Source organism: Sesamum indicum, linkage group LG5 (genome assembly GCF_026168435.1).
Source record: "Sesamum indicum cultivar Baizhima isolate 11 linkage group LG5, ASM2616843v1, whole genome shotgun sequence".
NCBI classification, from domain to species: Eukaryota; Viridiplantae; Streptophyta; class Magnoliopsida; order Lamiales; family Pedaliaceae; genus Sesamum; species Sesamum indicum.
The window spans coordinates 17,978,248-18,002,318 of NC_142661.1; the positions used below are offsets into that span (position 1 = coordinate 17,978,248).

At 35.2% G+C, this 24,071-nt stretch overlaps 3 protein-coding genes across 6 annotated transcripts; all 3 read right to left on the bottom strand.

Annotated features, from left to right (window-relative positions):
• Nucleotides 1-185: 185 nt before the first annotated feature.
• On the bottom strand, nt 186-7,220 carry EMB2191 (Cytidine/deoxycytidylate deaminase family protein). 2 transcript variants are annotated; one of them, XR_002287055.2, is made up of 10 exons: nt 6,875-7,220; nt 6,632-6,703; nt 6,029-6,066; nt 5,674-5,740; nt 5,107-5,266; nt 4,921-5,017; nt 2,485-2,588; nt 1,435-1,520; nt 1,194-1,273; nt 186-451 (listed from the first exon to the last, which is right to left on the bottom strand). XR_002287055.2 is itself a non-coding variant. In XM_011079430.3 (9 exons), the coding sequence occupies exons 2-8, from the start codon at nt 6,701-6,703 to the stop codon at nt 1,236-1,238; spliced, it is 576 nt and encodes a 191-aa protein (XP_011077732.1). In that variant the 5' UTR covers nt 6,875-7,218; the 3' UTR covers nt 186-451; nt 1,194-1,235. The 2 variants fall into 2 exon arrangements, 1 of the variants encoding a protein (XP_011077732.1); XM_011079430.3 differs by lacking the exon at nt 1,435-1,520 and having other exon boundaries at nt 6,875-7,218.
• Nucleotides 7,221-7,926: 706 nt separating this feature from the next.
• Nucleotides 7,927-13,269, bottom strand: LOC105161662 (RNA-binding KH domain-containing protein PEPPER). Its single transcript, XM_011079433.3, has 6 exons — nt 12,745-13,269; nt 10,477-10,735; nt 9,811-9,959; nt 8,939-9,190; nt 8,632-8,826; nt 7,927-8,264 (listed from the first exon to the last, which is right to left on the bottom strand). Exons 1-6 carry the CDS (start codon nt 13,102-13,104, stop codon nt 8,085-8,087), a joined length of 1,395 nt encoding a protein of 464 aa, XP_011077735.1. The 5' UTR covers nt 13,105-13,269; the 3' UTR covers nt 7,927-8,084.
• A 1,305-nt stretch (nt 13,270-14,574) lies between these two features.
• Nucleotides 14,575-20,851, bottom strand: LOC105161663 (protein SHOU4). 3 transcript variants are annotated; one of them, XM_011079434.3, is made up of 6 exons: nt 20,698-20,848; nt 19,817-19,909; nt 18,644-19,654; nt 17,086-17,241; nt 15,689-15,900; nt 14,575-15,176 (listed from the first exon to the last, which is right to left on the bottom strand). In XM_011079434.3, the coding sequence occupies exons 3-6, from the start codon at nt 19,514-19,516 to the stop codon at nt 14,984-14,986; spliced, it is 1,434 nt and encodes a 477-aa protein (XP_011077736.1). In that variant the 5' UTR covers nt 19,517-19,654; nt 19,817-19,909; nt 20,698-20,848; the 3' UTR covers nt 14,575-14,983. The 3 variants fall into 3 exon arrangements, with proteins under 3 accessions (XP_011077736.1, XP_020549506.1, XP_011077737.1); XM_020693847.1 differs by having other exon boundaries at nt 19,817-19,892; nt 20,698-20,716; XM_011079435.3 differs by lacking the exon at nt 19,817-19,909 and having other exon boundaries at nt 20,698-20,851.
• Nucleotides 20,852-24,071: the final 3,220 nt, after the last annotated feature.

Genomic DNA, 24,071 nt, shown 5'->3' on the forward strand with positions numbered 1-24,071 from the left:
AGCCTATTTTTTGAGTGCAATGTGTGTGTTTGCTCCAGATGCTGTACATGGTCACATCATGATGCTTGCCCATGTATCAAAATTTGCAAAAATGCAGCCTTTAAAGTAACCGAGACAATGGTCTAAATACACTGGCAAGCAAGACCACACATTGAAAGGGGTAATACGTTAGAGGCAAAGCTAAGTGAATATTCAAACAAGCAACTTCTTTCAGTATGTCGAAGTACAAGATATCAATCCAATCGTCGCATTACTAGTACAGTCTACCATCCAATTCCAGATTGAAGTTCAGTTCCTCAAAGTAAATAGTTAAGATTAGCTGGCCATCATAAGGACATCAAAGTTGCCTCAGTGTTGGATCCTTCACATTTGAAACCATGTTGCTGGCCATCATAAGGACATAATAGTTGCCTCAGTCATTGATCCTTCACATTTGAAGCAATGTTCAGATCTGTTCACAAGGATGAGTATGTTACTAGATTAAGAAGATGCAGCAAAAACAATCTTAATAGCATCAACATCCAATATGTAGAAGGCAAAGATGTCAAGCTAAAGGGAAATATCCTATGCGAAATATGGGAAACTCGTGGTAAATTGTATGACAACTCAAAATGAACCAAAATTCTGATTGCTGTTATCAGATATAATGTGCTATTCACATGACTTGCCTTAGAAAATCACAAGAGCTATCATGCTAGGATATATTTTAGAGCATGTAAATGATGAAGGGAGCTCAAACTGGATGGACTGGTAGCTTTCAGAAGACGGGGCTCTGACTAATTAGAACCCAAGTGGACTGAAGTTTGCTTTTTTAAGATTCACAATATTAAAATAACAGGACACAAATTGAGCACTTACCAATTTCTTGAGAAGTGCTTTAATAGTGTTGGATCTATATATAAATAAGCCAAAGTAGCCTCTCGGCTTGGATCATTACTTGGAGATCTCAAGGTTACGTCATCTAAAGTAACAATCAAAAGTTGAGAATCCCAAATAAAACCAACTTGATCAACTTTTGTATCACATCAAGTGCCTTAACAGGGAAATACCCTAGCTGTCAATATACAGATAAGTGTGTGCAGAGAACAGATATAAATTGTTACCTTCTGTTCTGCGAATTAATCCATCTATAAATACGAACAAAGAAATTAACAAGTTGCAGCATAAAATGAGAAAAATTCACCAAAATGTACCTATTCTGATGGTAGTAAACCAAACTTGAGAAGGAAATGAATTTAGACCCGTGGCACCAGTGTTCGATGAGGCTTTGGGGCTGGATCAAAGGGAAAAGACAAAGGCATAAACTAGTCAAAGAAATCGAACAAGTTCATTACATTAGAGAAAAACATAAATTGCAAATATAAAACAATGCAATTAATGAATTGCGGCAGAAACTGTGGAGCTGAAATATGCAGAAAGAGCATGTGAACTCACACTGAATGAATGACAGAACGTGTAAAAGAGCCCACATCTTCAATAAGCTTTATGCAACAGAGAAGCTTGACCATAACTCATAAGTGCTGACCAAAAAAAATTTCAGGGTGATACCCATAGGACTACAAGTTCTCTGGATAGAAGGATAGTAAATGGCACTGGCAACTAGTTATACATTATGCGGTGCTACTACAAATGGCGGGGCATTATTATTTTCTTGGTTACTTAGAATGTTTTTGCAAGGAAAGCAAATTATTAACGCAGCTCTAATAACAAATGAAGCGACTATCGATGCTGCCCTGATACCCAATGAAGCAGTTCTGTCCTGGAACAAGGAAGCACGAGATGATGGACTTTATAATAAATCTAGTAGTGTTAAGATTTCTCTGCCAGTTGTAGGAACAAACCAAATACCCTTTGTTCCCTCTTCATCTATCTATCTTATGGTTTGGCAAGTTATCAAAATATTTGAGGAGACAGCGGAGGATAGAGAACTATTTATATATGCTCTCTTGGTCATTATTGGAGGTGAGGAAGCTGTTGCAGAAGTCATATACTATTTGCTGGTAGATTGTGTTTTCCTTGAAAAATGGATGTGGTGCCTGGTAAAATTTCATTAGACTTCAATTAAAACTTGGGTGTTCCTTCTTAAACGCACCAAGTGCAGCAGCAAGATGAGGTTGTGCTGTTGTGGGAGCATGTTAGATGCAAACTTCCTAACGTTTTATCAGTTGGGATTCAAGCTTATTTTAATCTGGAAGTGTCCTACACTAAACCTGAAAACTCCAATATGCTCGAGATGAGAGATAAGAGTTAAAATTTCTTATAATAACTACCAGGAGAATATCTAATCACTTTCAGAAAATGATCTGAATATCATAATGCCCTTCAAAATGCACGCCTATGAATTGCTCTCACATGAAACTGCTAGAATAATTCGCCCTTCAAGGGTACATTGAATATTCCTGTTCATATTATAACCTCTCCAACTTTGAGAGGTTTCTGTAGCTAAATTTATATCAATTCCATAGCTACAGTTAATATGATTACCATTGGGATTTCCTTGCTCGTAGAAGCTTCTTAGAAGAGCGATAGCTTCTGATGCCATAATTCCTCCAGTGCACTTGAATTCCTTCCTCTTTGAAATTCCGCTACTGCAAAAGATATGATAAAAACAAAAAGAAAAATATGCAAGTTGAATACCAACTGGTAAGAACAAATGGAACATAGTGCCCAATATAATTATAACCACAGGGAAATAATTCCCCAATCATCAAAATTGGCAAATATAACTCTATTCTATTATTCTATGATCATATCAAGCTATGTGATGATACAAAAACATAAAAGCTTGCAGTCAACTGTAGAATTTCCTAGAATGTACAGTGAACAAGTGGTAATTGTGGTGTATAGAAGCAAACATTGCATTTGAAATTAAAGCTGTACAAATAACAAATAAGAATCAAGATGCGGTTGCTAAAAATAGAAAGGATAGAAGTACCTTTTTCTTTCTGTTCCAGCAATACTGATGTATTACATTAAAGAGAAGATGCTCAAATTTAATAAATAAATAAATAGGATAATTACCCCTAAAGTTTGGTGTAATTACACGTAGACCCCTTGTTATTTGGGAAACAACATCTAGCACCCCTAAAGTTTGCTTCCGTCTAATAAATAAGTTCCTCCGCTCGAAAAAATTTATCGAATTCACTGATATTAATAAAAATAAAAATATCAAAAAAAGTTTATATTTACCCCTAATTGACTTATTTCTGACCCATTGCAGGTCAAACAAATCTTCTTATGACCAAATTACCCTCATACGTTTTCACGTGTTAATGCACGTGAAGAGGTATATCTTCATTGTTACAAGAGTAGTTTATTTCAAAAAAAAAAATATTAGACCTGCAATAAGTCAGTATTCAGTCAATCAAGGGTAAATATCAATTTTCATTCAATTTTTTTGTTAATATCAGCAAATTTAGTAAATCTTGACTAACGGGAAAACTTATTTATTTGACGAAAGCAAACCTCAGGGGTACTAGATGTAATTTCCCAAACTGCAAGGGGTCTATGTGTAATTACGTCAAACCTCAGGAGATGAAAGTGTAATTATCCCTAAATAAATAAAGGAAGAAAACAGAAAACAGAGTCAAAGTATAAAAAAAGAAAAGAAAAGCAAGGCGCAGCAAATATCATGTTGTTGTGCATAATGTAAAGAATTCAATGAAGATGCAAATACAAAACTAATAAAATAATTGAAGTAACATGCAGTCTTCCGTATTTTCAGGAAGCAACCAGAATAAAAACGTCACAATGTAAGCTCCTACACATTTTTCCAAGTCCATGATTTAGAAGAAATAGATGATTGGAGCAACATGGAAGTGAGAAAAGGTCCTCATCTGGATGACATTTCTCAATCATGATAAACTATCAAATAGAACACTTCATCAAAACATAGAACCTGGATTTAAGAGTTATTTTACTCTCACCTAGATAGAACACTTCATCAGAACATAGAACCTAGATTGGTAGAGTTAGTGACTTTAACTCTACCAATTTAAGAAATCCTTTTTGCTTGTTGCTTATTCAGATTTATTTTTTAGAAATAATTACACTCCCCTCCCCTGAGATTTGATGTAATTACATGTAGACCCCTATGGTTTGGGAAATTATATCTAGCATCCCTGAGGTTTGTTTCTGTCTAATAAATAAATACCTCCATTAATCAAAATTCACCAATGAATTAAGAATAAAAGTGAATGAGAATTAATATATACCATCAATTGACTTATTACTGACTTATTGCAGATCAAACAAATTTTTTCCGAATAAACTACCCTTATAATAATGAAAATATACCTCCTCTCATGCATTAACGCGTGAAGACGTATGAGAGTAATTTGGTCATACAAAAATTCATTTGACATGCAATAAATCAGTAATAAGTCATTTTGAGGTAAATATAGATTTTTTTAACAATTCTTTTGTTAATATTAGCATATTCGATGAATTTTTACTAACGGATGAATTTATTTGTTAGCCAGAAACAAACCTTAAGAATGCTAGATGTAATTTCCCAAACCATAGGGGTCTACGTGTAATTACACCAAACCTCAGAAGAGGGGAGTGTAATTATCCCTATTTTTTAAGTGCTCAAAAAAGAAAAAACAAATTATATTTGTCTTATATTGTTAACTCCATGACTAGTTCAACTATAATTAAATCTAATTGGCAACAAAGGTCAAAGATTAGGCCACGAAGGTTACTAGGTAGCAAGTCGAAATTTTGTTTCCTGGGCACATAAAAATTAACTTTATGGCCCATCAATCATCATATAATCACTAGGATGCCATCTAATCATCTGATAAAAGTAAAGGACATATTAAGTATTCACCATCAATCACCTAGAATTAATGTGATTCTGCTAGTTCTTGCTTCCCAGGAAAACATAACAAAGAAGTAGTTATTAGCTTAGAATCAAACCATGTAACCTTCCGTGAGCTGTTTGTATGCAACGACAATATCGATCCACAACCTCCAAATTTATCATTAGCGCAGCCATAATATACTTCTTTTATTCCTGATAGAAAAATCATGCAGTGACAATTCAAAGTTAACACAACAGTCAAAACATGCTAACAATATGTAAATAAATTTTCTTGACCATACCGATAATTGATAACGCTGCTGCACACATTATACAAGGTTCACATGTAACATAAAGAGTGCATTTTGAGAATTTTAATGCAACTTCTTCCCTTGTAAGTCCATCCTTCTGCCACTGCTCAAGCAGCACATCAATTGCTTCCATCTCTGCATGTCGAGTTGCCTGCAGACAAATTCAAATAAATATAGGAAAAATGTAACAAAAGTAATAAGCCACCAGAATAAAGTAAGTCATAGTTAAGAAAGGGGTAAAAGGTTGGAAATGCTTCAAGGAGATCCTTGTCGCAGATATAAAATGTGTCTAGCAAAAGCAAACTTATCAGGCAATTTTTCATGTTTAGTCCCGAAAATATGAAACTCTCAAATCAACTGTAGTTCTTCCAGAAAAGGGGTACAGCAGCTCTGGTTTTCAAACAAAAGCAACCGTCCAAGGAACATGTTAACCATTAACAATTTTCAAGATACATAACTGAAAACTAAAAAACTCCGAAATAGAAAAGATGTCCAGAACAAGCATAAGAATCAGCAACAAAAGTGGGAGACACGAGGAAAGCAGAAAGAAGAGAATACATTTCTAGTCTCAGTTGTTCGATTTCTCCCTGAGGAAATGACCTTCTGACCTTTGATAATTACACACCTGGCAAAATTTAAGAAATGGAAGTTGATTAGAACAACATAAGCATATTGTTATGCATAAATCTACTCAGAACTACAATTCTAGTCTCATAAGTTAATCCCTGCAATGCCAAGCAATTTGGATATCAGAACTAAGACAATCATTGACATTTGGAGAATTAGATCAAACAGTTTTTCTTTCTTATCAGCCTTTTATCTGCAACCTCAACAAACATCTTAAGTTAGAGCAGTTAATTTTCTTTCCCATCTCAGATGCAGAAAAATGAAGGTAAATCCAGAAGAAGCTTACCCCACTGGTACTTCAAGGCTATCCAGTGCAAGTTTTGCCTGGCAGAAGAAAGGCAAGCATTATAGTATAATATAAATCTCTAAAACAAATTAAAATAATTCCACATCATAAAAGACTTAAGTGCGAGAAAAAAGGATGAGAATCAAAGTACTCCATTATCTCTGTATTTAAAGTTGCAAAAACCTGAGACCTGAGCATTTACAACTGACAATAATAGAGCACCACCATCTGACTTTCTTTTCTGTTTTTTTTTTTTTTCTTTTTTTGTTTTTTGGTGGTTGTTGGCACCAACAAAATTACTATCTTCATTTTTTCCGCTTTGTGTCAAGGATGCTAACATCTGATTTTGTCTCATGGCCAATACTTCAATTATAATAAGTAATCGGGTGATCAATTAAAAGTGCATCTAATTAGATCATCAACAAATAGAACAACTACTGTACACAATTGAATAGAACTCCAACACAGGGGGAACAAGGAGGTTCTTAGCTTTTTACTTAATTACTTCAAGTACAAACCACTGTAAACAGAAGAAACCTCTAAATTGGATTTCGCGAAATCAATAGGTAAGTGAAAATAAGATGAAAAGGGGCCATCCGGCACCTGTTCTAGTGCGAGCTTCATAAACGCAACACTCTCAGTTTCTGGCACAGTCTCCTCCACAGAAGAATCCATCTGGATGAAAACAGAAAGACAAAGATACATCAAAAGCTGAGCAACAGTTTCATCCTTTCAGAGGCATTCTAACAAACACATGAAAAGCTCCATCAGCATGAGAATTTGTTTCTATTTAAGTTGAATAAGATGGCTCAACGAAAGAAAAAAGAATATATGAATGACAGAGACCTTAGAAATAAATGTTCTTGAATATGACGCCCCAATTCCGGGTACCAGCAGAAGCTGATTCTACAGCACCAGCGGACGCCGAATTCGGACGCACGATAGGTCTATTCTACTCTATGTTAATAAAGTAAAGGTTGGCACCAGAGAAAGGAGAACAGAGGTGAAGAAAGGGGCGACGGCTCGCGCGGTGGTGCTAAAGGAGATGAGAGAGGCAGTGGGATGATGCATCAGTTGTGGCAGTAACGATAGAGCTCCGGCGGCAAGAAAGTGAGGAAGAGACTATTTCAAATTTCAAGAGAGAGAGAGAGAGAGAGAGAGAGAGTGTAACAGACTGAAAATTTAAAAAGGAGAAATTTATTATGTATGTATTATTTTTAGGTGGAATTTGTTTGCATTTATTCCAGCGTGGGGCCAGCTTTTTTTTTTTTTTTTTGAATTATTAACTTTTCTAGTTTTTAATTTTAATTTTTAATTGTCAATAATTTAACAAAGTTTATTGTTAATTTTAACATAATTGAGTTTTTTTTATTTTTTTAATATATTATGGTAAATGAATTGTAAAATTTTATGTATTATTGAATTTATTTTTGTATGTGTTTATATAAACTTTACTGGGGAATTATTGTTGTTGTTGATCGAATATAATTTATTTAGAAACTTTCAAAGCTTTCACCACCAGTTCTAGATTCTTAGACTTTCCTATTACTCTTTTCTTCCATATACATATAAAATCGGAGAGAGATGTCAAAAAATAATTAAAATGTAACACAACATCTATCTCATCCTCCGAAATGTCAATAATATTAGCTATATTTTGGGCTGGAATTTGATTTCCAGTTCTGCAGAGAATTAACGGATAACATTAACAAGCTTCCCCAACAGATGAAAAGTACTGCAACGTTTCTCATCAACTTCCAGTCTTGGATTTTCCAGAATATCTGTTTGGCAAGAAAACTAACCACCCCATTTTCCATTTTTGGTACAGAGAATACATCCCCAATTCTGGTAAAAATTTTGGGCACGAAATCTCTAATAAATCAACTCAAAGACCATGATAATATAAAAGAGCTTAACTAACTTCTCACTAGTGCAGCAAACGCATGAATTAAATACAACTACATATAACTGTGCTTCTTCATGGTCAACCCACAGATGCTTTACAGATTAGGATCTGGGATAGATGGAAAAAGGATTGGCAAGAAAATTTGTCAAATCAAAGCCTAAAGCTGCTATATCCTCCAACACCAGATGATCCATACCCACCATAAGGTTGTTCTGCAAATGATGAAGATGAGTATGAGCTGCTGCCCATGTGAGAGTAGGAAGGCCTCAAACTGGACTCCAGTTTGCCATAGTTCCGCGGGAGCGGCTCTCTGTGACCACCGATGAATTCCTGAATAATGTAAATAGCAGGCTAATATTAGTTTCATTCAGCTCTTCATCAACTTGACCTACCTCCCCCCACCCTAAAAAGGGTCTCCAGATTTACTGTGTATTCACTACCCACACTTATCTCTACCTTCATGTACCTAGAAGACCATATTATTTTCGGAGTTCCTAACCCTGATTAACATTGAACTTCAAGGAGGATGCCATCTGAAATCTATTGTAGGATACATTTCTTTTTTGCCAAGTATTTTGAGGGAACAACATTAGTAAAGCGAACAAAGCAAATGCCTAACCTAGGTCCCGAAGAAACTATTTAGAGGAAGAGGGTAGAAGAAAACAGCAGGAAATAAAAGAGACACAAAAGTGTTTACCTGAATAAGTTGCTGAGCTGCTTGCACTTGTGAAGAGGTGCCTTTTATTTCCACGGTAATCTCCTCGGGTAGTCCTCTACTCTCTTGCACAGTAAGAATAGCACCACTGGTACGTCGAATGTAATCAATATTTGTTCCCTGAACCCCAATAATATCCTCTGCATAAGCAAGAGGTATTTGCATGGTCTGTGCAATCTGCTTAAAGCAATCAACATATCATAAATTTACAGGTAAACAAACTATCATTCTTCAATTGTAAAATACATAATAGGTTGCAAGTCAACATATGCAATGAGAAATGCATAACCTGAGTTACAACAGGTCCCCCAGAATGTCCTATTGTTGAAGAACGACTGCCAAGTCCATGTTCTGGTCCATACAATGATAGTCTTGAAGACGTAATACGAGATTCCATCTGGCTGTCACGGTCAAGAAAAAGTGAATCCCTCTTCACTGAAGCAGAATAATCAGCCCCTAGCGAGGTCTGCGGATTAGCATGCAGCAATGTCTTCTCGGACCATGCGTCTACTTGCCTTTCCTGAGTAGCTGGTGCATTATACTGTAGGAGCAAAATGTCCTTAATCATGGTCTTGTTATCTCACTGACTACAAAACATAGTTGTTAATAGCGCACGGCGTGCCATGGCTCAAGGGTCCCCTGGAGCCATGGCGCACCGCGCAGCGCGTGCAGTTCTATAGTACGGCGCACATGTACAAAAATATATTATATATTTCATACATCAATATATACTCACATCAATAATGCACAAATAAGTAAATATAAACACTAACTATAATTTTAATCATACCATAAAAGAAACTTGCAAAATAATAAGTTTTAGGAAAAACAAAGAGTTCAAAACATGCAAAATGATTAAAAAATTCCTACATTTTTAATTTCACTCGTTTTGCAAGATATTTTGATTTTTTTTAATCTATTTTTTAATAAATCAGCTGAAATAAAGGCTCGTTAAAAAGCCCAGCCTTTATTTACACTGGGCTTTGAGAAAAACTGGGCTTTTTCTAAGCCCCAGCCCTTCACTATGGCGTCGCCATAAGCAACTCAATGCCATTTTTGTAAAATGGCACTGAGCCAGCGCAATGTGCGCCACGCGCCATGGCACACACAATGGAACGCCATTAATAACTATGCTACAAAAACATAGAGGAATTAACTTACACTCTTCTCAAACAATGGAAGAACACTATGATCCACCAAAAATTTTCTCAAGTGCCCCACCACAGCTTCCAAAGCTTTAAGTACTTTGACAGCTTCTCCTTGTAACTCGACAATCCTTTCTTCAGAACTGGCATAAACTGGTAATTCATCTGCAATTACAAATATGGAGAATTTTCACCCATCCTACAAGCAGAACAGAGTCTCAAGTGGACAACAAGAGGTCCAAAAAAGATTGAGATACAAACTCTACTAAGTCGAACTGGTTATGCACTTTGTGAATGATTTAGTGAAGAAGACTGATTATGTGTTAACAAACTATTAGGTACAAGACAGTCTTCTAAATAAGCATAATAGAAAACAAATACAGACAGTTGCGAGGTCTATTCAAGAAAGTTGAACTGTGACTATTATCCACAAGATCATTCAGAGACTGCTAGGTTTGTCCACTGCTGTATACTCCAACCTATAGGTCCATCAAATTTCAGGTAACAGAAATATACCTAAAAATCATACAATAAGCTTTAAAGAGAAAGCAGGTGAGGGGAGTGCTCAGGGTTCGTAGGGAGAAAAGTAATGAAAACATAACAAATTTCCAAGACAAGCTAACTAGAAAGAAAATAAGGTAATAACACCAAACATAAAGTAAGCAATAAGATGTTGTAGTACCATTAGAAAGCACGCGGACAGAAGCACCAGTGCTTTCCTGAATAGACTTGATCAAGGAACCCTGTTTTCCTATTAAACTAATGGCCTGTGTAGATGCCACCAATAACCGAATCAAACAAAATGCAGTTCCAGCAGCACCAATGCCTTTGCCATCTCCATCATTCTCAGACAGTCCATTGACACGTCTGAAGATTCTTAGTATAGCATCCATAGCTGGAGGCAATGCTGCTTCTGGATCTTCCTTCCCAGATATTAAAACCTGAAATATTGCAAGCTCAAAAGTCCATGACATAGAAGAGAAAGGTTTGCCCAAGCATAGCAAATTAGCAACTGCAGTAACAAATCTTTATCTGAAATAGACAAACTAAAGAATGGGCCCCAAAAACAGTATTGATAGATTGATGCACCATAATGCATATGACAAGAAAGTCTAATATCAGAGTTCCGCCTCGGCAAAGCTTGTACCAACAACGAGAAGTAAGAAGAGAAGCAGCTTCTGCTGCCTTAAAAGGAACCAGCTAATCCTTTCTTTTACATACAGATATCATGTTGCTTTTATGTTATTCCATTTAAAGAACAAGGTACCCTTTCATGACTAATGTGGTATAACTGAAAAAAGAATGCTATTTGCACAAGACATGGCAGTTATAAATGATTATGAAGGTTGAAAATATCAATAATTTAGATGATTTCTCCGATAAATATTTAACAAACATAAACAGAAGTAATATTATCAACAGTTTGCTAAACAAAGTTTTAAATAAGTATTGACGGAGTATAAGATTCATTGTTTGACAACATAAAAACATTACTGTAAAGGGAAATCAAATCAGAATCATGAGGTTATTACACCATTAATTGTGTCAAAACCAAATGTAAAATGGTAGCTGGTGATACCATAATTGTATAGATATACAGAACATAAAGAAATCTTGTGTAGTTAACATTCTGAATAAAGTAAGATTCCGATCATAATTGATGTAAAATGGCCAATAAATGTTTTGAGGTATCAGATAATCTGAATAAATATAGATAGCTCAATTCAAGCTATGAAAGGGTATTAACTGAAAGAATTACAAAAGGTTGGAGAAAAAGATTTCGGAGCACATGTATGGAGAGAATCCCTCTCCACCACTAACCACCCACCACACGCGCAAAAAGCACGTGTCTGTAGAGAATCTCTCTCTCTCACTCGCACACACACATACACACATGCGCACGCAAGTGAACTACAAATAAGGGAAACAAAGAGCATTTTTCCAAAGGCAGGAGAGGGTACTGTCACGGACTGGTTTAAAGAATTTATACTTTAACCAGCCAGTTCCAACTATTAAATCAGAATCAAATCACTAGGTAATCACTTTGAAGGGTCAACTAGAACACCTAGAACACCAATCACCTTTTTCCATGATCGAACTAGCTGATCCAATTAAAAAGACCTAAAAGTCTAAGGAACTACTGCTTTATACATCAGCAGAAATAAAGTAATTTTTCCACGTCGACATTTAGGAAACCCTATATCCTGTCAAAAGAATAAACGTGGAAATCTTTGATTGCTTAGAACCAAAAGCATAAAGCTGGCAGCTTCCTCATCTGTATTCAACACACATTCTAACCAAATAAACCTATTTGAGCGATATCATTTATTCATGTGCCACGTGTTAATTTCATCTCAATTCTATTCCAGATATGTAACGCTACTGACTTTGGATATACAGCAAAAGGTAAATAAATCAGGAAATTCTCATCAAGATACTTCTTTTACTCCAGGGTCAACACTGTTAACTAATGATTAACGTGTGTCAGGTGTATAGCTCTTCAACAATAACAAGCCTCTTGCCGTCACCAGCAAAGATATCTGTTTGACATTAATCCAGAAGTTGGCTGCATTGCACTCCAGATACTGTATCAATGATTATGAGCACAGTAGCATGCTTAAAGATTGTTTGAAAAATGAGCTTCCCCTTCTAATCATCCAAGTATCTTTAAGCTGACCCACAACCACCAAGCTCAACATAACATCTTCTACAGAAGCAGGAATTAACCTAAGGTTCTAGGCATTCCGAATTACCTTCAAAAAGTAAAACCCTAGAAAGTAACCATTTACAGTCCCTAGCAAACTGAGCCGAGGAAACGAATCCAAACCCTAACAACAGTGCAAAGCCCCCAATTTTAAAAATTATCCAAAAGTGAAGAAAGGCAAGGCAATCGCATTAGACAGGCATCATCCGCAAGCGTATATAAAGGGGGAAAAAAGAAGAGAATTACAATGCGATCCGGAGAAGTTAAAGGGCCATCAAGCACGCGAACCCTAGCCCGTGTCTCCTCAACGAGCTTCTTGATAAGATCTCCCTTCCGTCCAATAATGCCGCCTACTTTCAATACCGGCACTACTAACCGAAACACTGAGTACCCCGGCCAACCCGGCCACTTGGCCCTCATCTCCTCCGACCCTTTATCCTTCACATAAACCGACGCAGCTTGAGTCTCAGCCGAGGCGGTGTCGGCGTCGTCGCCTTTGGTTTCGGCGGCTTCAGCTGCTGCTAGTTGTTCCGCGGCCACGGATGTTGGGTCGGCGGGTTCCGCGGCCACTGCGCCGTTATCTATGGGTGGGTGGATGGAGGCCATATAGCGAGACGTCTTCCTGCTTTCCTGGGCACCGATTGATGAGGGTTTTGAGAATGAAGGGAAGAAAAGTGATAGACGGAGAAGCGGAAGGGTTTTACCAGAGAAAATGCCACTGATGAAGAAAATCTAATATACAGGATTGCGGGCACAAAATTTCACATAGTATAAGGCCACTGCATAATACGAACGTGTTGTATTTACATAGATGGATTTAAATTAATTTCAATAAATAATTTGAAGTAATCTTTATATTAAAAAAAGATAGGATCTATTAATATTTTATAAATGAAGACGGAAATGTGTAGAATTATACAAATCATTTTAAAGAATTTGAGAATTTTCAATTTAAATTCGTTGATTCAAATGTTGTCTAATTGTACTGATAAATTTGGAGGTAGGAATTTTAAATATTTAATAATATTATTTTGAAATTTATAATGTAAAATATTAAGGGACTTCAAATTATTTTGATATGGAATCATTATATCATTATTTTTTTTAGAATATCACTTGCTCAAATTCAAATACTTCCTTCTAAATTAACTTTAAGATGAATGGGTTAAATACCTAGTATGTAGTTCAAATCCCAAAATTTGTAGTCTACTATTATTTAATAAAATTGAGCTATAAAGTACATTAATTATTAGGTAACACATAAGCAATTAATAATACAATGATGGATAATATATATATATATAAAGAGAAAAAAAATAAGTAGAATAAAGTAGGTGTAAAATATAAATATGTTACATGAAAACAATAATATATTAAGTAATGTATATATATATGTATCGGAAATAAAATAGAAATATTTAGAAAATCATAAAAGCTCATCATTCACATTCATTTGAGGTCAAGTTCAGCTGATTAAAATTTAACTCGAACTCAAAATCATTTAACTCGAGTCGAATTGTGCAGATAAACTCACTTCAATTTGCACATCTAAAAAAAGTATGATTATGAAGACAATATACCATAGTATCGATAATTCATTGACTATTGATCCAACATATTTTGTATCGAATTTGAAATTTTTTATTTTTTCAATAATTATCGCAACATACATATAGAAAAAAAGAAGTAGCAATTGGAATGGAAAATTTGAAACCGAAAATGCATAAATGAACTAACTTTTTCACATTTCCAAACAATGAAAATTAAAACAAAATTTGCACCACTGATTGAGGTTTTTAAAAGTAAATGAAGGAAATGTTATGGTTTAATAGACTTGAAAATTTGATTTTAGGGTTGCAAAATAGAGTGTGTGCATTTACATTAAGAGTGTCAAAGAGCTAATAATACCCAATTACTTTAACATCAGGCTCAAAATTATTCCAAGTACAATAAGAAAAAAATGAAATGGGTAGAATTCAAAACAGTAGGAATATTTATTGAGTTGAAATTGGAGTATTAAATCCATTGCCCTCCTTTTACATTTTGGATTCTTCAAAATTAAAACTGACAGCATAATGCATGTACAATATTAGTACAACATTTCATTTCAAAGCATAAACAAAGTGACCAAAGAGGCCTACAAAGAATATCTCAAACCCAATAAAACCATCCATTTCCAAGAGTTTTACTATAGTTAACAATGAATAATTCTCACAAGCTCAAGAATTACCAAAACAATTCTAACAGAAAAATGAATATCTTCGACTTGCTCGTTAATCTCCAACTTCCCTCCACTGTACTATAATAATTCACACCAACGCCACAACCATACCAAACTCCTGGACCAAAATGAGACTGAAACTGAAGAAAATACACGAAAACTATACACCTGGTCAACACTCAACGAAATCGCCTTCGCTGCCACCCTTTTCACGAGTTTTCGACAATTTCTCTCTTAGGATAAGAGATCATTCATGTCAAACCACTAAACTGGTATAACGTCGATCTTTGAGGTATCCTCACATCTCAAGACGATGCCTTCAAGACTGGCGGGAAGAATGCATTTACTCCACTGACATCCGGTTGAAAAAGGTTCGGGTGGGGGAACAATCATTAAAACATTCTCATTCCGCTGCACAACTCCCATAACACTGACAGTGCTGCCTTCTTTGATGTATCTAACGATCGATCAAAGAGAGTAAAAAAATAAGAGCAACTATCATGAAGTAAAAGCCAACATTACATGCACAATAAATGCTTTCGGTTGTCAAATACATCAGCTAACATCACCAGAACACTCTTGTCCTGCTCTTCTGCAAAGCGGATCTCAATGACTTAGAGAGAGGCCATTGTGGTAAATTCATGGTAATTCATTTTGTCTCATATAGATCCATAAGGGTCTTACACTGAATACCAAGTCTCTTTCTAAAGTGAACCAAATGCAACACAACCAGGCCATGATAGGCGGATGGATGCATGAGGGTGTGGGTGGTAAACTTTCAACAAAAAGTTTCGGATGGACCGAGTGTGTCTCACTCAGTCCATTTAAGAATTTCAGGATACCAAGTGAAACACCTACCAGAAGATCCAATAACACAAGACTTGTATTGTCGTATTCATTTAATCACGAGAATAACTGCAACTACTTGAAATGCAACAAGTTTAATTGGGAGAACAAACAGAATCTTACCCTTCTTTGAGTCTCATTACACGGTCATCACTTGAAAGGTTTCTTTCTCCTAACCATCTGATGAATTCAGGTGACATATCCCTGTTTGCTGGATTGATGTCAACGACGACAGATTCATCAACATAAGGAGTCACCCTTGCACCATAGCCAGTTTTAACCAATGCTCTCAACCCAGATTGGAAGTCAGAAATATAAAAGTCAACTACATGCCTCTGCAATTATAAACAAATCGAATAATATGTCAATACCGTAATATCTATCTTGATGATCAACTACACAGTGTTGCATCATTCAGCAAACTTTAATATCAGAGTTCATGGTATTTAACATGCATTTGATGTAGCAGAAAATCAGACATCACAGTAAAATTTGCCTGCATTTTCAACAAAAGAAGACAAATTTCAAAAGTAAAAGAAAAAGACATCAGTAAATATGAGAGTCAAAAGGAAAGCACTTTTGGCAAATTCTACCACGTTGAGCATCCCTTAGTTGCATCAACAAAAGAAGACAAATTTCAAAAGTAAAAGAAAAAGACATCAGTAAATATGAGAGTCAAGAGGAAAGCACTTTTGGCAAATTCTACCACGTTGAACATCCCTTAGTTGCAAGCACAGAGAACTAAGCAAACACCAACTTTAAATCAATTACATATCTCAGGATATATCCATTAACAATAAATGGAACTTAGAGTTTCTCATGCGTTAAATTTGTAATTTCTTATACATTTTCATTTTGCTTTTTAATTAAAAGGGATAATTACACTATCCTCCCCTAAGGTTTGGTATAATTACACATAGAGCTCCTATAGTTTGAGAAATTACATCTAGCACTCTGAGGTTTGTTTCTGTCCAGTTAAGTCACCCCGTTAGTCAAAATTCACTGAATTTACTGATATTAACAAAAAAAACTGAATGAGAATTGATATTTACCTCAATCGGTTAATTACTGACTTATTGCAGATCAAATTCATTGAATTTTGACAGACAGAGGGACTTATTTGTTAGACGAAAGCAAACCTCAGGAGGTATTAGATGTAGTTTCCCAAAGTACGGAGAGTCTACATGTAACTACACCAAACTATAGGGAAGGGAAGTGTAATTATCCCTAATTAGAATTATCACCATCGACAGCTCCCATACATAGTCAAGACTTGCTAATGGAATGAGTCATGCATGTTAACCTGGCACACTGAACCCCCAGTTGGCAAAGAGAAAATCCATGAGTTGTTTGTAGAAAGACAAACACAATAAACAGGGTATTAGGGTGTGGCAGAAAAATCTATGCCCTTTTGTAGCATTATGTTGTCACACATAAATTTAGTGCATTTAATGGGCCACACTAGTTTCACAAACAATATGTTAAGCAGAACATGTCATGAAATAATTATTTTTCCTAACCTCTAATGTCCGAAGGCCCCAGGTAAAGCGACGATGTGTGGGGTTTGCGGCTTTTGAATCCCATCCCCGGTACTCATACAAACTTGTGGATGTATAAACGCATCGAGGAACTTTCTGGAATGATGATTCAAGAGGAACATTGCCACAGGTAACAACCTTCAAATATCAAAACCCAAATTTATCAACACAGCAGCCTGTTTGGATTTCAACTACAACATGGAATCAACCAAACTTCAAGAGATCAAATTTACTTATGAGGCAAATCAGGAAATAAGTATCTGCCCAATGCTACAAGGGAATGCCCATAAAGACCAATTATCAAAAGAATATGCTGCTTAGTTTGAATACACACACAGGCAAGTTCTCTTTCTCAAGAGTTGCACGGCAATTGTGTTCTTTGAGTTTGAATACACACACAGAGCAAAAACGGCCGTCTTGATGCTGTTGACTTGAAAAGACATGAAGTTTTATGGCTACAACTACATCAGAATCAAAAAACTTTTATTCCCTAGACAGTGTAATGAAACATATATGCGGAGAATTTTGGAAGAAATTGAATTTTTTGTCTTGACTCCAAAAGGTTACAATAAAAAATATTATAATTGCCCACATAATATAATTTCTAGTTGAACTAAAAAACATGTTAGCAGATTCGTTGCATAGTAGTCAGTGGCGCACGGCGCACAATGGCGCCAAGGGCTCCTGGAGCCATGGGCACGGCGCATGGCGTGGCGCGCGCCTTTTAAAACGATGGCGCAAATATAAGAAATAATCTATATATTTATATAATTAGTATTATTTTGATTAGATTAATGTACAAGGAGTTAAATAAGACATAAAACAACAAATTGAACATAACAAAACTTCAATTAAATCATCCCAAAAAAAAACACTAACAGAACAATTAAAGCACTCAAAGATTAATAAAATCACATCAATTTCAAAGATTCAATCGGCATAATTAGAGCTTGTACTGCTGTACACGCCAAAAATTAACTTAAGGAATTAGGGTTTATTAGCTTAGGGTTTATTAAGTTAATTTTTTTTAGGGTTTATACTTAGGAAATTCCTTTTATATATAGGAAATTAGGGTTTATTAACTTAATTCTTTTTTTAATTCATGGGCCTGGGCAGCCCAGCCAAAACCCAGGTCGCCCAGGCCCTTTTCTTGCATCGCGCACATGGCGCGCGCCTGGGCAGCGCCGAAAAGGCGCCCAGGCGCGCGCTATGGCTGCGCCATTCTGAAGGCGTGCGCCATGGGCTCCGTATGGCGCGAGGGCTGCGCCTTTTGCGCCATGCGCCATGGCGCGCGCCATTCCGCGCCATTGACTACTATGATTCGTTGGAGAAAGTAAGACCTGTTCTTTGAAATTTCAGACAGGCTGCATAAAAGAACCAACATTTAGAATCTTAGATCACCAAAGTTGACTTAGCAGCCTTCGATTTAGTTTGCAGGTGAGGGAGGTGGAAGAGGGGTCACGAAGAATGTGAATTGGGGATGTAAAAGGTGAACCTTAGACTTGATATATATATATATATATATTGTGGATGAGCATACCCCAGAAACTTTGACAAATTGGCCATCTTTTGCAGTTCGTAACTCAGCATCTGGATAGCTAGCAATAAAACCAGTGATAGCTCTTCTTCCCCAACAAGTGTTCCAGGTGAATACAGTAGCCACTGCAGCAAAAAGTATAACAACGACAACAAGAAGAATGGGGTTACGAACAGCTCCAAGGATGAAACCACCAGCAATAAATCCCATGACAAATAGAAGAATGATGGCCCAAAGAATTGGCTTTGGGAAACTCTTGCGGAATGAATATTCATCATCCTGGCTAAGGTGGGTAACAGCCTGGTTATTAACTATAGAAGCATTGTGCAACTTCATCGAGCCTGTAGACTCCAAAGGACCAGATGCCTTCCGAGGCGCCCCTGAAGAATTTAGGGGTCCCGATGTAATAGGTCCAGATGTAATGAGGCCAGTAGTTGGGAGGACTGGAGGAAGTGGACCAGAATTTTGGCGAGATACGGCAGTTCCCCCACCCTGAGGACCAGATGATTTTTTCAATGGTTCACCATGTTTATTAAGTGGTCCAGAATTTGTTTTCTTCAATGAAGCTGACCCAGGAACACCACCAGCTGAAACTGAAGCACGGTTTGCAGAATTCAATTGGCCGGAGTGAGAAGGCGCACCACCAAAAGAACCTGTTCTTGAGGGGGCATTGTTTATGGGACCTGATTTTCGAGACCTGGAGCCATCCATAGGGATGTCAAACATTTTACCAAGTTCTCCAGACTTTTTGATATCACCACCAGTGTAAGGCATGGCAACTGAGCTCATTGTTGGGGTCTTCTCTTTCGGTTGCTCAGGCCGGCCTGACACGTAAAGGCCATTACTCAACTGATGAGACGGAAATCGAGAGCCCATGATGCAGACTAATTGTTCAAAGAAGCTAGGTGACCCAAGTTAGGAACGGATATACAACAACAGTCACTAATGAGGACAATCAAAACTAAGGTAATCGGACGACCAACTTAGCGCTCCCAGTTCCACCGAATACTATACCTAGAAGAAAACAGAATCAAGCATTAAGAAATGAAACCGGATTCCTCCTGATAGTTGAATCATAAATCACCTGCCATAAAAAGATTCATTTCCAGACAATACAGCATAGCATAAAAAATAAAACTTCACAACAAAGTCCAACTATGTCCTATGCCAACTTACTCCATCAGAAGTATCCAGCGAACAGCTATTAATTTCCTTATTCGATGAAGGTCCGGATACCCCTCTAGCAATTAAACTACAGGAAGAAAATACCTGGCATTGATGGCCCGAAGATTTATCAAATAACTGACAATTGAAAGCAATTATAACAACTTAAGAAACAAATCTTAAAATAAGGTGTCAAGTATTACTAAAAAAATGTGAGCAGAGTAATAAAAGACATCATCACTGATGATCAATTTTTATCCAAAATGCAAGAAGACCTCAAAGGTCAGTAGTGACTGTAATTTTTACACTTCGAATCAGGAAGACTCAAATTTTAGCATCTCAGTTGAAAACACCACTGTCTAAACCCCAGATCTGAGAACAAAGTTGACTGACTCCACCATAGAAACAGTAAATAAAATTCCAAAAAGTACCCAAAAATTCCTCAACTCTGCATTGACATTATCGACAGAAAGAATCCCATCACTGAAACTTCACATACATAGAAAATCGAGCCTCAAGTCATTAAGTACAAAAGGAGAACTCCACAGATCCAAGAAGAAACGGAGGCATACACAACAACTGAATCACATTCGAGAAATCGAGAAACCCAACTCAGACATTAATTCTTTAACACAAAAGCAGAAAGATCCCTTTTCGTGGCAAAGAAAATCCCAGAAATCACAACGATCCAGAACTAAAAAGTTACAAACTGACATCTCCTGAAACCAAGAATCCAAGAAAATCCAAACCCATTTCACAAATCCCGCAACCAACAGAACCCACATTTCCATTTTCACCGAGATTCAGTAAAATGAGAAAGATCACAAAACCCACCAAAAAATTCCAAAAAAAAAAAAAAGAGGAATGTGTTTGTCAGATATATTGAAGCATACCTGAAAACCAGATTAGGTTGTATATAGCAAGAAACGGAGGCATGGAGGATCAGAGCTTGGGCCGGGGGGGGGGGGGTGGGTAGCTGAGGAAGAAAAGGTTGGGGATTTGAGATATATTTGCAAGATATGAAGTGACAGAAGGACAAAATAAAAAGTGTGAAACTGAAAACACACACTTCACCTTCCTGCTTTCTGCTCTTCTATCAGTTTTCTACTGGTGCTAAGACCTTAAATGACCCTTTTGGCCTTGTACGTGATCTGTATTATCCATTTCTGCCATGCCCTTTTCAAAAATATTCAAGATTATATCTTTTTCTTTCTTTTATTTTCAATGTGCTTTCCTATGTTGCACTGCTACAAAAAATTATACAGATACACATACGATACTATACGAATATATGAACATAAAAATACAAAATTAAAAATTATTGAGATTAAAAAATACTATAAATATACAGTATCTTGATAATTGCCCAGACTATAACTTTATTATAGTAAGAAGCAAATTCAATTACGTGTGTGTACAGTAAATGCATCCATAAGCTGTTTGCTTTTTATACTTCGATTTTATATAATTTCAATTTAGAGAACGTTAGTTATATTCAATACACGTGTTAGAAATACTGAGTTCAAATATTTTCTTTTTAATGTTTCGGACATATTTTGAAATACTAAATATGTATACGACAGATATGTAAGAATATCGTAACGTAATTGAGTATTTGAATACAAATACCTCTACTTTCTATAAATATTAATGCATCAACGATAACTCTAATTGATGTTACTTCATTTGATATAAGTTTTAAAATGGATTGCGGTATATTTGTAATTGGTCTGTTTTATTTTTTATTTTTTATATTAATTACCTTGTTATATCTTTTAAATATAGAACCACGTCGGGATTTGTTGAGTTTTTTTTATTTATTTAATAAAAAGTAGTTGCTAAGCTGGAATGATTTGATTAATATCTTTATTTTGGATGACTTGTTGATTAATTATGTATTAAAAAAGAAAATATGTCATTATGTAACTGGTATCATAATAAAACCATCATTTTAAGAAAATTCATTTTTTTACTTCTTTATTATCCAAAGAAAAAAATATTGCATTTTCTTCCCTTTTCTTTTCTTGGAACAATTTAACTATTATTTAACTTCGTACTTTTATGATTTTTCAAAAAAAAATTAATTATTTAATTTATGTATTTTTGCTACATATCTCGAGAAAATAAATAAATACTTCTTAGCACTTGAATATTATTTCATTTACAACAATCAAATATCTTCATGGTGATGGTATGTATATATATATATATATATATATATATCACGCACATAAAATTTACAGTTCAAAATTATTGATTTAAAATTTAACATGCAGCGCCAATTTGCAGAAAATTTCGAGCGTTAACCAAAATAGTAATTTTTGTTTTTTTATATATGTACTTAAATTTAAATAAAAAATTTTGAGTCCAAACTGTTGGGTTGTAGGGACGGACGGAGGAGAGTAACAATATTATTAGTAAAGCAGAAATGAAGAATATGAGGGCAATCCTTTGAAAAGAATATGTATGATGATGATTGGGTGATGGACAATATTGTATGATTTTAAACACCCTGTAACAGAATCAAATGCTGCTGGCTGGCTGGCTATGACTGATTGTACCTCAAACTATAGCTTGTATTTGTATATCATGGATCTTGAATGAATCACTTGCCTTGCCTTGCCTGCCTCCCTATTCAATTTTTAGTCTTACCTTCTTCAAACAAAAATTAAAGATGTTTTTATCTATCATTTTGTGATCATTACTTTTTGAAATTTGAAATATTAAATATGTGTATGTATGTCTCTAAATTATTGTAAAAACATTTTAAATTTCAGCAGGGGTGTTAATTCGATAAAATCAAATTTAGTGGAATCGAAATTTTGATTTACCAAAATTTCGTACGTTAAAAATGTTGTACCGGTAAACGAATAACGAATAGAATTAATGGGTCTAATTTCAGTAATTATTGATTTTTTTTTATTTTTTGGTTCGTCATTTGGACAATTAAAATTTTTGTTAACGTATAAAAATAGTTAAAAAATAAAAATAATAAATTACACTTTTATTTTTTAAAAATTCAAAAAAAAATAATATACAAACATAAATAAAAATAAAACCAACATTAGAATTGAATACTGATTTTTTTTTTTAAAAACAAAAGTTGAATTCTAAACCAATTGATTTACTGAACTGTGAACCCCCTAAATCCGAGTCGAAATAAATTTATTCATTTTCATATTTTAGAAATACCATTTACTTATTAAAAGACGTGACCATTTAAAAGATTGTTAGAAACATATAAGTATCTGAACATAGTAAAACGAAATATTTTGTGCAAAAAATCTCTATGTACTAGATTCAAAAGACAATTATTATGTGTTTTAAATATTTATTGAAATCATTAATTGCTCTTTCAATATTTCTTGATAACCCTTTCTTTCTAGCATCCTTAGTGGCCCTTCATCGTACCATGTGAATAAAATGTTTCATGCATGGACATAAGATATTTTTGGGTAAAATAGTGGTAATAAGATTTTCCTTTTCCACCTTAAGTGATACAACGTTTGGATTTTGTCTATTAATGATCATTAAAATTCAAAATCCAAATTAACGTGTCGTGTTGACTCATCTCAATTTATTTTTGAAAAGATGAGTTAAATTCATAATAACCAGTAAAAAAAAATAATAGGAAAAGAACAAACTTTTCTAGAAAAGGGCTATGCGACCCTATGAGTTTTTAATAAAATAATAAAATAATTTATGACGCGGGAGACAGTGAGCTTCTTTTTTTAAAACTCAAATGTCGTGTTGCTGTTTTTCGAGATTTTGTGACTATCGGCGTTTTCATGGGAGATAAAATGCAATTAATCTTAAAAAAATATGCTTTTTTTCTTGGAGATTCTGGAGCTTATATGCCCCGAAAATTCATCATCTCCATCCGATTGGATGACCTTGCACAAAGTATTATTTGACTCGACCAAAATCTCACGATTTATTCTTCAGAAAAACATATCGTCATGGAGATGAGCAGTTTGGAATTTATATATATATCGTAATTGTCCCTCATTTGATTCTACATGGAAATATTAATAACACAGACTTTAGCCACTACAAACACAATCTTCCACAAAAAAAAGAAATACGTAAAAATCGCAGAAAACACTTTCAAAATTATACTAATTCATTTCTTCGCCTTCATACCTAGAAAAAACACACTGTTACCAATATAGTCAGTACATGGTCACAAAAATTTTCCATATTTTCGTCAATGAAAATGGCAAAATGTGAGGTGAAATATCCCTTTTAATGTTGGTTGAGTTTCCAT

Bases quoted from the DNA above. Each gene is read 5' to 3' on its own strand.
- EMB2191 (XM_011079430.3), bottom strand. From the start codon at position 6,703: ATGGATTCTTCTGTGGAGGAGACTGTGCCAGAAACTGAGAGTGTTGCG. The intron at 5,018-5,106 runs GTATGGTCAAGA...TTTTTCTATCAG, and splicing joins AGCAGCGTTATCAATTATCG to GAATAAAAGAAGTATATTAT. The intron at 1,274-2,484 runs GTAATCATATTA...CCTTTGATCCAG, and splicing joins CGAGCAAGGAAATCCCAATG to CCCCAAAGCCTCATCGAACA.
- LOC105161662 (XM_011079433.3), bottom strand. From the start codon at position 13,104: ATGGCCTCCATCCACCCACCCATAGATAACGGCGCAGTGGCCGCGGAA. The intron at 9,191-9,810 runs GTAAGTTAATTC...TTGCTCCTACAG, and splicing joins TTCCATTGTTTGAGAAGAGT to TATAATGCACCAGCTACTCA. The intron at 8,265-8,631 runs GTAAACACTTTT...TACATTATTCAG, and splicing joins CAGCTCAGCAACTTATTCAG to GAATTCATCGGTGGTCACAG.
- LOC105161663 (XM_011079435.3), bottom strand. From the start codon at position 19,516: ATGGGCTCTCGATTTCCGTCTCATCAGTTGAGTAATGGCCTTTACGTG. The intron at 15,901-17,085 runs GTTAGGAAAAAT...TTATAATTGCAG, and splicing joins GGGGCCTTCGGACATTAGAG to AGGCATGTAGTTGACTTTTA. The intron at 15,177-15,688 runs GTAAGATTCTGT...ATCGATCGTTAG, and splicing joins GTAATGAGACTCAAAGAAGG to ATACATCAAAGAAGGCAGCA.